The sequence below is a fragment of the Vigna unguiculata genome, chromosome 7 (genome assembly GCF_004118075.2).
Source record: "Vigna unguiculata cultivar IT97K-499-35 chromosome 7, ASM411807v1, whole genome shotgun sequence".
Lineage (NCBI taxonomy): Eukaryota > Viridiplantae > Streptophyta > Magnoliopsida > Fabales > Fabaceae > Vigna > Vigna unguiculata.
Window position 1 is genome coordinate 34,955,157 of NC_040285.1, and position 16,851 is coordinate 34,972,007.

The following is a 16,851-nucleotide window of genomic DNA, read 5'->3' on the forward strand; positions in this document are numbered from 1 at the left end:
TATAAAATAAACTTAATATTATTAAAATGTTTAATAAAAATATCATTATAAAATTTATATAAAAGTTAAATTTGATCTTAATTTGGAAATGATGAAATTGAAAATTAAAAAAAAAAATGGACTGAAATATAATTAAAATAACAAATATATGGACCAAATTGAGATTCAAACAATGACTTGACACGTATCACCTTACTGACTTGACACGTGGCACAATATTAATGTGACACGTGGCATGAATAATTTTCAAAAAAAAAATTAAAAAAAATTTAAATAAATATTAAAAAAAAAATTTAAAAAAATTAAAAAAAAATTAAAAATTCAAAAAAATGAGAAGCCAAGTATAAGCTTCATTACAAGTTATAGAGCTTCTTGATAAATTTAGATTGTATTTTATCATTTTTTTTTTACTTAAACTTCGGAAGTTAGCCTTTGCCTTCTTTAATTGAGAAAAAAGAATACATAAATCGAATAAGAAATCGAAAGAATTCACAGTCAATCCCAATCCAATGAAGAAAAAAATATTGTTTCGAAAGGATATTTATTGCTAAGATTCGAAGAAAAAAGGATTCTTTTTAGAAATACACCAAGGAGCACTTCGAGTTATGACTATAATATTCAAATTTCGAAATCAAAAAATGTCCCATCTATAAAAATAAAAATTGAAATATTTTGAAAAAAACAGTTTTTTTTCAAAATATATCCTTAACACCGTTAACTCTATACTAACAGAATGAGCCTAATTGTTACACATTTTAAAAAATATGGACCTAATTGAGACTAAAAAAAATCTTAGGACCTATTTGAGATTTTTCAACAAAAACATGAACGAAGAGAGTATTTTAACCTCATATTTAATATCCATTTTTTACTCCTTGCGAATTTTAGTTGCAAATACCTACGAATATTATTTTTTTTTGACATCGATAATTTTGATTATTTGCGGATACCTGCGAGTATTCATTAATTAAATATTTTATTAAAAAGAAAAAGAAATTAAAAGCCAATAGCGTGTGAATTTAGAAAATCCAAATGATTGGTCCAATTATTTTTTGTTACGAAAGAAATTAATGCTGTTGAGATTTTAAGTGATTAAAAATCATTTAAAAAAATTACGAAACTATTAAACTAAACAAGTAATTAAGTCTAAGAAAAAACACCCATACATATAATTTTTATAGGATGAATTTATTCTTATCTTTTGAATTTTAATTATGTTTTAGTCTTTATAATTAAAAATACTTACTTAAGTACCTATCTTTTAAATATAATACACCTGATAGTCACAGTACCATTCTTTAAATAGATAGTCATGCAATATAAAAAAAATGTACATGTTAAATATCAAGGATTAATGTTTTTAAAATATAAAAAATGTATATATAAATAATATGAGAAAATATATTGTGTTACCTTAAAATAATAAAAAATTATCGTTTTCATTTTTGCAAGTGGAAAATGAGGGGTAAAAAAGTGAGTTAGGAGAAGTGAGAGTGAAGTGAGTGACGCAAGACAGAAGAAGAAGAAGAAGTAGAAAAAAGTCGTTCATAGAATCCTGAAGCGCGCCAAATCCAGTATCGCCATGGGAAAGCAAAAGCAACAAGTGATTTCGCGCTTCTTCGCTCGCAAAGCCAAATCTCCGTCTCCTCCTTCTTCTCCCCGTTCCAACCCTCCCACTCCCAAAATCTCCGCCACCGCCACATTCTCCCCTTCCAAACGCCGCCTTAAGTCCCTACTCACACCCCCTCGCAAGCTCCAGAAGCTTCAAGAACCTTCTTCCCCTTCACTCCACCAACGCTTCCTCCACAAGTTTCTCGAACCTTCCTCCCCTCAACACCCTCCTCCCCCTTCCTCTTCCACACGCCCAACCTACACTCCCCTCGAACAGCAGGTCCTCCACCTCAGAGCCAAACACCCCGACGTTCTCCTCATGGTCGAGGTCGGTTATAGGTACCGTTTCTTCGGCCAAGACGCCGAAAACGCTGCCAGAGTCTTAGGCATTTACGCGCACATGGATCACAATTTCTTAACCGCTAGCATACCAACTTTTCGATTGAATGTCCACGTCAGGAGGCTCGTCAGTGCTGGGTATAAGGTCGGCGTGGTCCGGCAGACCGAGACTGCTGCCATCAAGGCCCACGGTTCCAACCGCTCTGCGCCGTTCGGGCGCGGGCTGTCGGCGCTTTACACTAAGGCCACGCTTGAGGCGGCGCCGGAGATTGGGGGAGGGGAGGACGGGTGTAGTGGAGAGAGTAATTACTTACTTTGTGTGGTGGAGAAAAGTGTTGTGGGGGAGAAGGGGAATTGTGGGGTGGAGGGTGGTGCTGATGTGAGGATTGGGATTGTTGCTGTGGAGATTTCGACCGGGGATGTTGTTTACGGGGAGTTTTGTGATGGTTTTCTGAGGAGTGCGCTTGAGGCCGTTGTTGTGAACTTGTCTCCGGCTGAGTTGCTTCTTGGGGACCCTCTTTCAAAGCAAACAGAAAAGGTAGTTTTAAACGATTTAATGCGACAGCTCGGCTCTTATTTTGGTTGTGTTTTAAGAATTTTGTCGTTGTTTTATTTGTCTCATTGTTTTGTGCAATGGAACTTATGTGTAGTTGCTTGCTGCTCTTTACTTGTCATGGTTTTGCTTGATGGAATGTTGATGCTTGATACTGCGTTGGATGATACATGGATGATGTAGGATTGAGGTTGAAGTTCAGGTTTCAAGGTAGCTTCTTTCTTGGCCTGACTCTAGGTCTTGCTTGTGGGAAGAGGTGCCAATTTTGTGTAAAATGTACTGTTTATTACAATTGTTTGATGAGGCGTTTAAAATGGGGACCATTTGGATGACCTTTTCTAGCACGATATTTCATGAATAGAGGTTGGTGGAATAAACAAAATGTTCGTAGGTATGGGTCTTTACTATACTTTTGTTAAGTATCGAAAACGTTTGATTTGTCAATCACTGTAATTTGTATTTCAACTTCTGACAAGGAAGATAATTATACAATGCAAATCCCTTGTCTTAATTCCGATTTCGGTGTGAAAATTAAAGTTTAGTTTCCCATTTAAATACACTACATTAACTTATCAATACAATTTAATGCAATGGTGTTTCCATTGTGGCAGGTATGAATTAGTCCTGGCTGATTAACTCTCAAATTGGTCTTCCTAAGAATTAAGACTAATTGCATGTTAAAATTGGCCCCCAGGTTTTTGAACATCAACGTTGTTCCTTCATAGTGTAAAACAAATCTTCAATTTAGGGATGAATTTGAGGCTGCAACACTTCTTGAGTAACCAAGTTGATGTGTATTTAATTCTTAAGCGTTAAAGGACTGACTTGATGCCCAGAATCGTTGTAGGATAACCATTACATCCTGTGTGTCTTCAGACTTTAGAGAACCAATTACCATTTATGTACTGTACAATTTGGTATATCTTCTTGCATGACATGTTTTTTCCTTTTCCACAATTTTCGTGTATTTCACTTCTTTTTTAGTCAGATTTCTAATTTTCTTCTCTTGTATTCTTACTTCTTTGAATTCTTCTAACAAACAGAATGGTATTTTGACAATTTGTTGTTAAAATGATCTAAAGCTTGTTTCTGAAACTATAATGTAGTTACTATTCTCAATAATTTTAGAACAAAAATATTAAACTGATGTTATCCTACAGGGAGGCATATACTTATAATTAAGCTATAATCATCACTAAATGAATTACTGTAATAATCCACAAGGAAAAACACTACCGCCCTCGGCCTGAATTATGTGATTGGATGATTTGTTATTAGTTATTGCTGGATTTTGCTGGACCTGCCTCGAATGTTCGTGTGGAGCGTGTTTCACGAGATTGCTTCACTGATGGGGGTGCTCTTTCTGAAATTATGACCTTGTATGATAACGTGCATGTAGACGGTCAACCAGATTCACTACAAAACAAGAATTCGAGGGAGCACAAAAGTCAGCAGTTAGTAATCAAGGTATCAACTTCTGATATTTTATAAAATAATTATTCATGCAGCAGGTTTGGAAATTCCTAAAATCAAAATTTCTTGTTGGTTTTATTATACATTTTTCTCTTAGGCAACATCTATCTTGTGATTATTGAGTATGTCATTGTAGTTTGTTATCATTGTTTGTGATGGATCTAACAAAGTACTAAAATTTCATATACTCGTTTTTGTGTTAAATTCCGTGTTTAATTTTCTATTCCCCTGGTCATTGTACTTTTGAATTTACTTTAGAAATTGTAGTTTTAAGTTGATTGTAGTTGCAACTTCAACTCATAACTACCTGTTATTTTTGTCTCTACTCTTTTTGTTATAAAGGAGGTGTTGAACATGCCAGATTTGTCTGTCCAAGCTTTGGCCTTAACTATTCGGCATTTAAAGGAATTTGGTTTTGAAAGAATTTTGTGTTCAGGAGCTTCTCTAAGGCCCTTGTCAAACAATACGGAAATGACCCTTTCAGCCAATACACTTCAACAACTGGAGGTAATTAATAATTGTAGATTTTTTAGAATGTTTAATAAGGAATGGAGCATTTTTGAGAATTTTTAATTCTTTTTGTACTTGTTTTGAAGTATGGCAATTACAAACTGTTCTTATGTGTAGGTTGAACTTAAATATTGTAAATATACTCATCATTTCCTTTTCGCTGCTGTTGTGCTGTGGTAGTTGGATAAACTGACATTTTTATAAAGTTCGATCAAACTAAAACATGAATTGCTCTTTCTTTATTTGGTTTATGTACTACTCATGGTTGATTCATGTAAAGGTATAGCAATCAAAAGTCCTGGTCCACAACATGAATACGCTGTATTATCATACAATGGGTCAACAGACAATGGATGATTTCATATCTTACAATGTGTTTACTTTGAAATTTATGTTGTTTGCCGTTGTGCTTTTTTACAAACTAGAAGTTTTGTTTTTAACCTCTCATACCAGCTTAATATTCTCTTCTGTTATTGCTGCCAATGAATGCTTGCTGTATTTTCAGGTTTTGAAAAATAACAACGATGGATCTGAGATTGGTTCCTTGCTGCAAATTATGAATCATACTCTTACTATATTTGGTTCTAGACTTCTTAGGCAATGGGTATGAGATGCTTCCATTCCTCCTCACACAGACATTGAGTGTTGAATTCTATTTTTTTTTTTAAATCAGCCAGAAGAGACACTTATTTAATTGTCTTTGTCCATGATACAGGTATCTCACCCATTATGTGACCGAACCTTGATCTCTGCACGTCTTCATGCTGTATCTGAAATTGCAGAGTGCATGGGATCTTGTAATGGCACGAACAATCTTGGAGTTGAAGACGATCTCAATGTAGCAATCATGCAACCTGAGTTAGCAAACATTCTTTCATTGGTTTTGACAACTCTTGGCCGAGCACCTGATATACAACGTGGAATTACGAGAATTTTCCATTGTACTGCTTCCCCATCTGAGGTGATAAATGGCTTCTTGTTAGCCTTTTCTTGTATTTACTATATTCTGTACTTCAATCAATTGTCTTCATATTCCTTGTAATTTATTTTCACACGTAGGCTTTATATGAGATAGGGAGACAAAAAAAGAATTGAATTCTTTTAATTACTTGTTGACATGATTTAAATGTTTGAATGTTTCTTTGTTCAATTTTAATTTTAAGAACAATAAGACTTGCTAAGAATCCTTGTAATTTCTTTTTACACGTAGGCTTTATATAAGATAGGGAGACAAAAAGAGAGTTGAATTCTTTTAAGTACTTAATGACAAGATTTGTATGTTCGGATGTTTCTTTGTTCCAAAAATTTAAGAAAAATAGACATTCTGAGAATCTGTTAGGGATTCTACAACCATGCTTTGAGTCAGACTAGACTACAATTGTGTTTCCAACTGTAACAGGACTGTGGTTTAGATGAGAACTGGACCTAATATGAGTATTTCTTAATCTTTACCAAAGATAAGGAATACAAGAGTATACCCATTTGTTTTGCAAACACTAGCTTCACCTTTAGAACTTGAATATTTAAATTTTGTATTAAGGTATAGTAATAAAGTGATCTTTACATGTTCCTTAAGAAAACGAGGCTGCTTTTAAGATGACTAGATTTTTCAGCCTTACAACGTGATAAACTGTAATGTAAATTATTATGATTTTTTTTTGTGTGTGAAGATGTTCTTGTTAATAATTATTGTGTTTTTATTGCAGTGCAAAGGAAATGGTTGTAAATGTTTGTATTAATTTTACTGAACAATTATAATCATTTGGATACTTCTTCTATTATAATTATGGGTACAAATTTATTCCAAGGCATTTTAGTTGAAGAGAAAGATGATAGGCATTGATTACTTGAAAAATTGTCTTTATACAGTTTGTTGCAGTAATTCAAGCTATTCTCTCTGCTGGAAAGCAGCTGCAACAACTTAACATAGGAGAGGGGAATAACACATTGCGCTCCAATCTGTTAAAAAGGTTAATTTTGACTGCTTCTTCTGACAGTATTATTGCTAATGCTGCAAAAATGTTGTCATCTTTAAACACAGACTCTGCTGATCAAGGAGATCTAACAAAATTGATCACTGCTTCGGAGGGACAGTTCCCAGAGGTTTGTCAGTGCCTTTTTGTGTGGAAAAAAAATTATATTTTCCTTAATCATTTTAATCATTTTTATCTTTAACGATATTGATTTTATAATAATGCATGTAGGTCACTAAAGCTCGTAAGGATGTCAAGCTGGCAGTGCAACAATTAGATTCGTTGATTGACTTGTATCGCAAATTGCTTAAAATGCAAAAATTGGAATTTATTACTGTTTCTGGAACAACTCATTTGATTGAGGTAGTCTAATTAGAAGGAATATCCTTAATATTTAAATACTTCAGAGGCTGGAAATTTGGTATTCTAGTTCTTGTTAATTTCTCATTTCTGATTGTTGGCTTATTCGTATCTGAATGGTACTCATTTCAGTACATAATACTATGCAGTGACCTGTGCTCCAAATGTGTCTTAATTCATAAATTGATAAATTGAAGAAGTCAATTTAACTTCGAAAAAGGGGATAAGATAATGACACGCTTTTTTTGGCTTGTCTTCTCCTCAAAAGATGACAAATTAAACATATTTTCTATAGCTCTTAAATTAAAAGTAGTTTTTTTTTTTGGTGATACACGAAAGACTGAAAATTAGAGCTTTTGTAGAAGCTACTTGAGAAAATTCTACTTTGAAGGAGAAAAGAAGCCCCAAATCTCAGTCAAATACTGCTAAGGATGGATGAAAATGTTATGCTTATTTCATGTTCTCAATACCCATTTGACACTGGTTCTTCTTTCAAGCTGACATTACCGAGTGTCTCTATTTAATTTTCCTTTCTTTTCTTAAATTTAATATAGACAATTACAATTTTCGCATTTCTTGTTTATTAGTTAAGAAGAACTCGAATTTTACAACTGTTTTCACACTATGGTATGTTTCCATTGAGTTAATGCTTGGCTGTGAACACGTTTTAACTGCCATTTAATATTTTTTTGGGCTGTAGTTATCAACAGATGTAAAGGTTCCTTCAAACTGGGCGAAGGTAAATAGCACGAAGAAAACAATTCGGTATCACCCTCCTGAAGTAGTTACAGAATTGGACAGGTTGTCATTAGCAAAAGAGGAGCTCGGTGTTGCTTGCCGAGCTGCCTGGAATAGCTTTCTTAGGGACTTCAGTAAACACTATGCTGAGTTCCAAGCTGCTGTTCAAGCACTAGCAGCTTTAGATTGTCTGTACTCACTTGCCATTCTTTCAAGAAATAAGGTTTGTTCTTAAAGAAATTTTCAAGTGCCTTCAAATGTTTCTGGAATTTTGTAATATAGTGTCTGTTTTCTGTGATAGGGTTATGTTCGCCCTGTGTTTGTACATGACCAAGAGCCTGTTCAGATACAAATTTGTTCTGGTAGACATCCGGTATGAATTTAATGCATTGACTTTTTGTATGAAATTCCTCATCCAGTGGGACTTTTGTGCCAAATTAAATGAATGTTTTGTTGAATCCATTTAAGTTTCAAATACTTGCCTGTCGTATTCGTAGTTTCGATGTTTGTCTATTTAGTACAAATCATCATGTACATTTATTTCCTTTAAATGGGTTCTTGGATGGCCAAGGCACTGCCTTGTGCATCAGAAGAATTGTTTGACTGTTGCAACTTTCTTGTGTAACAGAATCTGAATACTCCACTCTCAAAATTACTGGGGTTGTGCAATACTTTTGACTCAGTGAATTCAAGTTCCTATTGTTGATTGGCAATTAGATGCTCATTATTGCCAGTCATTTCTCTCCAGGTTTTGGAGACCACCTTACAAGAGAATTTTGTCCCAAATGATACAAACTTGCATGCAGATGGAGAGTATTGTCAGATTGTTACTGGACCCAATATGGGTGGAAAAAGTTGCTATGTTCGCCAGGTGGCTCTGATTGCTATAATGGCTCAGGTAGATCTAATGCAGTGTCTGCTGCATTTCTGCTTTCATTTTCTGCCGTTAATGCAACAACATGCTGAGGTTGTGCAGTTGTGCTTACGCTTTGTTTTGTAAATACTGAAAGCTAAGTGAAAGGTTCTGATATATCATGTTTTTAAATCAGCATAGTTTTTTTTTTTTCAAATTCTTTATATTTTTTAAGCAAAAAGTTGTTGAAGTCTTTCTCCCTCTAAAATTTACTTCCGGCTGTTGCTTTATTGAAACATCTCCGATCTCTGTAGGTTGGTTCCTTCGTACCAGCATCATCAGCAAAACTGCACGTCCTGGATAGTATCTACACCCGAATGGGTGCTTCTGACAGTATTCAAGAAGGGAGAAGCACCTTCCTAGAAGAACTAAGTGAGACTTCACATATTCTTCACTGTTGCACAGAACATTCACTGGTTATCATTGATGAACTTGGGAGAGGAACAAGTACACATGATGGTATGGCCATTGCTCACGCGACATTGCATTATCTTCTGAAGCAAAAACGAAGCATGGTCCTCTTTGTTACTCACTATCCAAAGATCGCCAGCTTGTCAACTGAATTTCCTGGCTCTGTAGCAGCATATCACGTGTCACATCTGACCTCACATGATGCAAGTAAAAATTCTAACTTGGATCATGATGTAACTTATCTGTACAAGCTCGCACCTGGTGTTTCAGAGAGGAGTTTTGGATTTAAGGTTGCCCAGCTTGCACAGGTAATAAATTCACGAAATTAATCACACAAGTCAATATATATATATATATATATATATATATATATATATATATATATATATATATATTATGTGTGTGTGTATTACCAGAGCATTGCTGCCAGAGTCATTGGTTGATTTTTTTAAAGTTGATAAGAAAAATGTGATGGCAGTGATGGATATATCTCCTCACTGTGTTAGTTAATTCAACATTAGGGCTAGGAAATTTGGGGATTGGCTTGGCATTTGAGTTTAACAGCTGAGGTCTCAAATGATAAAATTGTTGAAATTTCCTATATATTGAGTTTCATTTAAGACAGTTGGAAACATCTTTTTCTTTTCAGTTGCCATCGCATTGCATCAGTCGAGCCCTTGTGATGGCTTCCAAATTAGAAGCACTGGTAGATAGTAGGATGCATAGTAGATCGGGAAAGGAGCTATTATTGGATACGCCGGTGATCAGCCAAGAGCAAGAGCAAGAACAGCTTATGGCTCAACCGCATCATCGTCTTCAAGAGTTTGGTATAGCATACAAAGATTTCTATCTAAACTTAAAAGCTGCAATACAAGATGATGACTGTGCAAAAAGCTTTCAATTGTTGAAACATGCTAGAAGCATTGCAAAGAAATTAATTGGCAGTTGAGGTACTTGTATTTTTTTTCTACTTTTTCTTAAAGAAGGGATATTGCTAACTAATTTTTATTTTCTTACTACTAATTAGCTCCTTTTGGCGTCACTAATATGTCCCTCTAATAAGAAAAGGTGGATTTGCATGCTGACAATATTAATTTTGACTGAATTTTCTCTTCCCAGATATTATCTGTATAATATATTTACCATCAGAATAGTTGTTTGTAACTAGCTACTACATACGAGGGTGCAGCGGAGAAGCTTGATAATTATTTTTGGAGGGATTTCTTACTATCTGAGTTGGTAACTAGCTACAACTATAACTATGCAGAGCGTTGTAGAGTGTAGACAGTCTTTTGCACAGTTTCTTGTATACTCGTCCAAGTTAAACCTTCCAATTTTTGGTCCTGCCTCGTTTATATTTGTAATTTCTGTTTATTTACCGCCATGTATTTGGATGTCCTAATTTGAGCTTTTACGGAAGTAAAAGCAACAACGTTATGATAATGTAAATTTCATCTTATATTTTGGCATTAACTTTTTAGTTTGTCTGATTACGCTATTCCCCTACAAAGATCGCCCTCAGAGTGTCCCTCGCAGTGTTTCTTTGTAGAATATTTCCTACAACTTAACTTTGCATGTGATTTTACACTTGTACTTTATGTCAATTTGTAAATTTTATTATGTTTATAAGAGTAAATAATGCATGTATTCATTCACTTTTATCCAATTACAATTTACAAACAGGGTATATGCAATAAGTTTCCTCATTTTATAATAATTATTTTAAAAATCATATTAACGAGGGTTTTTATTGGCTGATAATGCAATATTTTTAAGCTATAGAATTTAATACTCGTTATCTAAATATAGTTAGCTTTAGCTGCAATTCACTTTCCCACTTATGTCATGTGTGAGATAAGTTGTCTGTTGCATGCCTGAAACATATGTTTTATACTTTTATAAGAGAAATTATATATAATAAATTATACAACAATTCACACATATACGAGGGAGAAGAAAACGAAGTCGGATATATAATGGAAAATGTTATATAAATAATTACACAATTTTATATAAGTATAGTATTTTCTTTTATCCAGTTAACTTTGAAAATTTGTAAATTTTGTATAGAAGTTAAACCAACGTAGAGGAGACTTCAAAATATAACTTACGAACTAAAAATATGAATGAAAAGTAATGTTTGGAAAATAAAGATGCTTTTCGTTTTATTATGAACATGTTGTACATTCAAATTGGACAAAAAAAGAGAATGGTCCTACAAATTTACAAGGCCCAATTTTTTTTACTATATTTATTTACATAATCATTAAAAAATATTAATTTTTAATAAGGTTCGGTACATTATAAAAATATGATGTGCTCGTGAAATTATAAAAATGAGTTAACATCCTAAAATAAGACGTAAACCATATGTTTAACGAGCAATAAGATAAAGAATTTTGAATTGCTTACAGGAATAAATATTTGGTACGATATATTAGGAAAATGTTCGTTAGTCAAAACTTAATCCACTGTTTAGTTCTTGTATTTTTTAAATTAATTTTTTAGTCTTTATTTTTGGACGGTATTAAAAATAACAAACGTACCACACACTATTTAATTTTTTATATAATTTTTTATATAAAAAACAACTAGCATCCAGAAAAAAAAAATGCTTTTGGTTTGCAATTTGAATTTAATTTGGAAGTTATTATTATTAATAGTAGTAGTATTATTATATTTTAACAATGATTTTGTATGTGTAGAAACCAAACATTGACCAAATTTCAACCGGGAACCATTTTTAAATTAAGTTCAAACTTCAAGATCAAAAACATATTTTTTCAGTTTTTGTGAAAAATTAGTTTTTCTTTTTATAAAAAAGATTAAATAACACGTGGCATGCTGTTTATTATTTTTAACATAGTCCAAAACTAAAGACTAAAAATAATGATTTTGAAAGTACGGATACCAAATAATGATCAAATTTCGACCAAAGACCATTTCCAAATTAAAGTCAAACTTAACGAACCAAAAACATATTTCTTACATAAACAAAAATACTTAAAAATACATATTATTGTACTAATATAACCAATTATTTGTCCCTTCTATACAAATTTTCAATTACACGCATACTGTTATGAAATAAAGCGAATAACATAGAGAATGACGTTATGAAATAAAGCGAATAACATAGAGAATGACGACAGATAATAGAGAAGAGAAGAAACAAGAGAGAATAGAGAATGAGGAGTAACTCATCTATGTATTATTATTGATAGGAAGAGTCCTATTTATAGATACAATATGTAATCCATAAAGCAAACAAATCAACTTAGTTAATACAAATATTTACCATAAAGAGTAATGAATCATATCAGTAAATGTATCAAATCAATAGACAATCATTAATTCATAACATTCCCCCTTGAGTGTCCATTGATAAAGAATGTGCCTCGTTAAAACCTTACTAGGAAAAACCCTTTGGGATAAAAAACCTAGTGAAGGAAAAAGAGTACAACATTCTGTATTCTTTAATACAATATTGTTCATCACATATTCTATTTCTCCCCCTCATGTAAACTTACATCATTAAGGTGAGTCCGAATTTGTGAGTCATTTGCTCAAAAGTTTTTCTTGGCAAAAACTTTACAAATAGACTTGTCATATTTTTAGATGAACGAATTTTTTGATATCTATATCATCCTTTCAATTGAACAATACACTATTGTCTTCATATATGGTTGTTGATTCCATCTTTCTCGGAGATAGTCACAAGTTTCTTGCACATGTTGAATTATAAACCTTAACCAAACATATTCACAACTTTCCTCGTAATTTGTATGATTAAACGATGTTGCTACTATGGTTTGTTTCATATACCTTCATAAAACTATTGTGCTACCACATGTGAACAAACATCTTGTTTGTGATCAACCACTGTGACATTGTAAGAATATGTAAAATAACATGCATATCCATAACCCATTGGTCTGAATCTGAATCATTTGGATGGAATAAGCTCATATTCGTAGTACCCTTAAAGTAACGAAGTATATGTTTTACTCCAAACCATTTTCTTCTTGTAGTTGAAGAACTATATCTTGCTTAACAAATTTATAGCAAATGCAATATTAGATCGAGTATAATTCGCAAGATACATTAGTGTTTCTATGACACTAAGATATGGTGCTTCTAGACCAAGAAGATCTTCATCATTTTCTTGAGGTCTAAGAAGAGTCTTTATCAACATCTAACGACCTCACAACTATTGAAGTGCATAATGGACATGACTTGTCCATTTAGAACATTTTAAGCACCTTAATCATATAAGCCTCTTGATGTATAAAAATACTTTTATTTAAATACTCAATTTTTAATTTCAAACAAGACTTTGCCCTTCAAAGATCATTCATCTCAAATTCTTTCAATTGCCTTGTGAGCTCATTAGTAGTTTCAACGATGTTTATGTCATCTACATAAACAATAATTATGAAAATTTGATTTTCTAATATTTTCATATAAATACAAGGACAAAAAGGATCATTTCTATATCCTTATTTTAATAAGAACTCAATAAGATGGTTATACCACACACATCCTTGCTTTAATCAATAAAAGAGCATGTTCAATTTTATTGAATAACCCTCTTTAGAATTTGTCTTGTTGGGCAAATAAAATCCTTCAGGGATTTTCATATAAATATGATTTTCAAAAGGATCGTACGAATAGGTTGTAACATCATCCATTAGATGTAAATGCAAATCTTGTTGTGTAACTAGGATAATCGAATATTGCAATGTTGTTGCATCCAATACCAGTGAACATGTTTTTTCACTAATCAATACAAGGTTTTGTGAATAACCTTGAGCAACCAATTATGCTTTGTATCTAACAATTTTATCATTTTTAATTTGATTTTTGCGCAAAAATTCATTTGTACCCAACAGATTTCACAACTTTAAGTGTGCGAACTATACGTCCAACAACCTTTCGTTTAGCAAGCAAATATAATTATGCTTCTTTGCATATTTTCATTTTGGCCAATCATGTCTTTGTCGACAATCTTCAACGTTCATTGGCTATTGATCCTCATTGTTATTCATAGCATTCATCGCTATATTATATGTAAAAGTTTCATCAATGTTGACTTCATTTTGGTTCCATATTATATGATTCATGACATAATTTATTGAGATCTCATCATTTTCAACAATTTCAGGTACCTGAGGTTCTTCTGGAACCGAACCATTAATTATGTCAAATGAATCTTTTTGGGATTTCAACCTTTTCGATTAGGTCATTTTGCATATTAGCTCCCTTTCTCATTCAAGAGTTTTTATCTTTGGAACCAACATATCTACCACGCTTCAAACGTGTTCACATGAGTTTTTCAACCCTTTTTTTTTCGCATCATAATTGATCATGTCAAACAAGGCATCATTTTGATTTGTAAATTTTTGGTTTACCATGACATGCATTTCAATTGTACTAATAAACTTGTAGTACAAACTATAAGAGAATGTTGATAAACTTGTAGTACAAACAATTTCGCATCATAATTGATCAACTCAATCATAGAGATATAAAGATATTTCATATCTTTTTCATTGTTTGTCTCAATATAATATCCATTTAGACAAATATCATTGAAACTTAATAAGTTTCTATTCAACTTCTTAGTAGAAGTATAATAGCTCTTCTAGAGTCTTCAAATATATTTGTAGTACTATAAATAATACTAACATCGATGTCTCACATTATCAAACAAAAGAAAAATTTAACACTCTCATAATCAATGAGGTGATCAATGCTTCCATTTGCTTTAGCAAAGAAAATAACAATATCAAAATGAGTAGCATCCATATAGCCATAATCAGAATCACCATCTTCAAAAGCAAAGTGTGTTTCTATGTTCTTCTCATTATTTGTAGGATGCTTTGGTGTACAATAAGTACAACTCAAATGGCCTTTAACACCATAATGATAATATATACTTTCATCTTTTTGTCAATATTTTCACATTTTTCTTTTCCTTTTTTTTTCACATTATTATGCCACTTCTGGTGACAAAATGTGTCTTTGAAATTTTCTTTATAACCATGTCCATAATCAAGATCACGATCATGAAAATATAAATAAAATGTTGCTGCATTCACTTCTGGGAATGGAGCAGAACCAATTTGGACAGGTTTCATGATTTTCTATCAAAAGCTTATTGCTTTTTTTCAGCCATACAAAGGCATAAAATAAATTCATAATATTGATTGCTGCATTCACTTCTGGGAATGGAGCAGATTAGGCGGATCTCATGATTTTTCATCAAAAGCTTTATTGTTTTGTCCAGCCAGCCATACATAAGCATAAGCATGAAATAAATTCATAATATTTGTGAATCCTTTTTCACAATATTTTTGTCGCATGAGCAAATTAGTTGCTTAGATGCTTTATTTCTTTATTTAATGGTATCCCAATATCCATTGTATCTTAAATGTATTTCAACATTTAAAATCCAATATAAGGAATTCTTCTTTGCAATATCAAGGGTCACAAATCCAAATTTCGCAACGTTTCGCGTGTTTAGAACTAACACATAAAATAATAATATTAATAATAATAATCATCATCAAAATAATAATAATAATAATAATAATAATCACCATCATAATAAAAATAATAAGACAGAGATGAAAATTGATAAATTCAAACAATTCTTATCATAAGAGAGGAAGAATATAAGGTAAAACTATAAATTGAGAAAGGATTAGAAAGAGCCTGGATTGAGACACGCATAGCACTATCATTAAAGAGAAAAAGCTTCCACTAGTCCTCAATTCGTTGGAGCATCGTGCTGATAACGTGTTATGAAATAAAGCGAATAACATAGAGAATGACGACAGATAATAGAGAAGAGAAGAAACAGAGAATAGATAATGGGGAGTAACTCATTTATGTATTATTATTGATAGGAAGAATCCTATTTATAGATACAATATGTAATCCATAAAGGAAACAAATCAACTTAGTTAATACAAATATTTACCATAAAGAGTAATGAATCATATCAGTAAATGTATCAAATCAATGGACAATCATTAATTCATAACACATACTCTTCTTTCTTCTTCTTTTTAGCGTCTCTTCTTTTATGCTTACTTATTCAAACAACTACTCTTCTCTTTTTACATACTGTGTTTCTTCCTTTCACGTATTTTTATATTTTTTTTAATGTATTTTCAAAACGCATTAATTTTAATATATTAAAAAATTCATTATATTTTAAAATATTAAATAAATATTATATTTGAAAACATAACATGATGATAGTATAAAATAATCAATAAAAAATTTAAATTTGATGTCCCAGTCCAAAATGAGAATGTAAAAAAGAAAAATTGAGAGATAAGAAGATATAACATAAAAGAAGTTAGATTTCATAAAAATAGTAAAGATAATAACAAGAGGTTAAATATGTATTTGGTCTCTAAGATTGTAATGAAAATTAAAATTAATCATCACATAGATTAAATTTTTAATTTTGTTAAATTTATTCCGTTTTAAGACAGTTTCTTAATTAACATTATACCAGAGATAAGTCAAATAATATAAAAAATTTAAATGCAAACATTTAAATTTTTTTTCAAAAAGACTAATTATAATTTTAATTAATAAATCAAAATCATATTTAATCTTACTAAATAATAATAAACTATCAGTTATACGTTGAATCCAACTAAAATACGTAGATCGGTATTAATTGACAATTAAAATTATGCATTAATTATTTACCAGTTATGAAATTATTAATTATAATTCATACGTTTGTCTGTGCTATTAATATTATAACTTTTAGTTTTGAATCGTGTAATAGTTCATTTTTAAATCTTTTATTTAGGTACAGTCATGGTGATTTTTAAATTTCTTTAGATAAAATATTTTATTTTTTATTAGATAATATTATTATTTAAATATTTAATAATTATTAATAATTAAAAAATATTAATATCGATATTTCTTTGGTAAATCTT

General features: G+C 31.6%; 1 protein-coding gene across 4 annotated transcripts; it reads left to right on the top strand.

Moving 5' to 3' along the window:
• The first annotated feature begins 1,495 nt into the window (after positions 1 to 1,495).
• Positions 1,496 to 10,340, top strand: LOC114192537 (DNA mismatch repair protein MSH3). Of its 4 annotated transcripts, none has more exons than XM_028082285.1 (13): positions 1,496 to 2,488; positions 3,782 to 3,970; positions 4,319 to 4,483; positions 4,992 to 5,090; positions 5,202 to 5,447; positions 6,356 to 6,589; positions 6,691 to 6,822; positions 7,520 to 7,780; positions 7,859 to 7,930; positions 8,306 to 8,455; positions 8,725 to 9,189; positions 9,531 to 9,831; positions 10,001 to 10,340. In XM_028082285.1, exons 1-12 carry the CDS (start codon positions 1,583 to 1,585, stop codon positions 9,828 to 9,830), a joined length of 3,219 nt encoding a protein of 1,072 aa, XP_027938086.1. In that variant the 5' UTR covers positions 1,496 to 1,582; the 3' UTR covers position 9,831; positions 10,001 to 10,340. The 4 variants fall into 4 exon arrangements, with proteins under 4 accessions (XP_027938086.1, XP_027938087.1, XP_027938088.1 ...); XM_028082286.1 differs by having other exon boundaries at positions 10,036 to 10,340; XM_028082287.1 differs by having other exon boundaries at positions 10,050 to 10,340.
• Positions 10,341 to 16,851: the final 6,511 nt, after the last annotated feature.

Coding starts and splice junctions, on each gene's coding strand:
- LOC114192537 (XM_028082285.1), top strand. CDS start 1,583: ATGGGAAAGCAAAAGCAACAAGTGATTTCGCGCTTCTTCGCTCGCAAA. Junction 3,971..4,318: donor GTCAGCAGTTAGTAATCAAG/GTATCAACTTCT, acceptor TTTGTTATAAAG/GAGGTGTTGAACATGCCAGA. Junction 8,456..8,724: donor TGATTGCTATAATGGCTCAG/GTAGATCTAATG, acceptor CGATCTCTGTAG/GTTGGTTCCTTCGTACCAGC.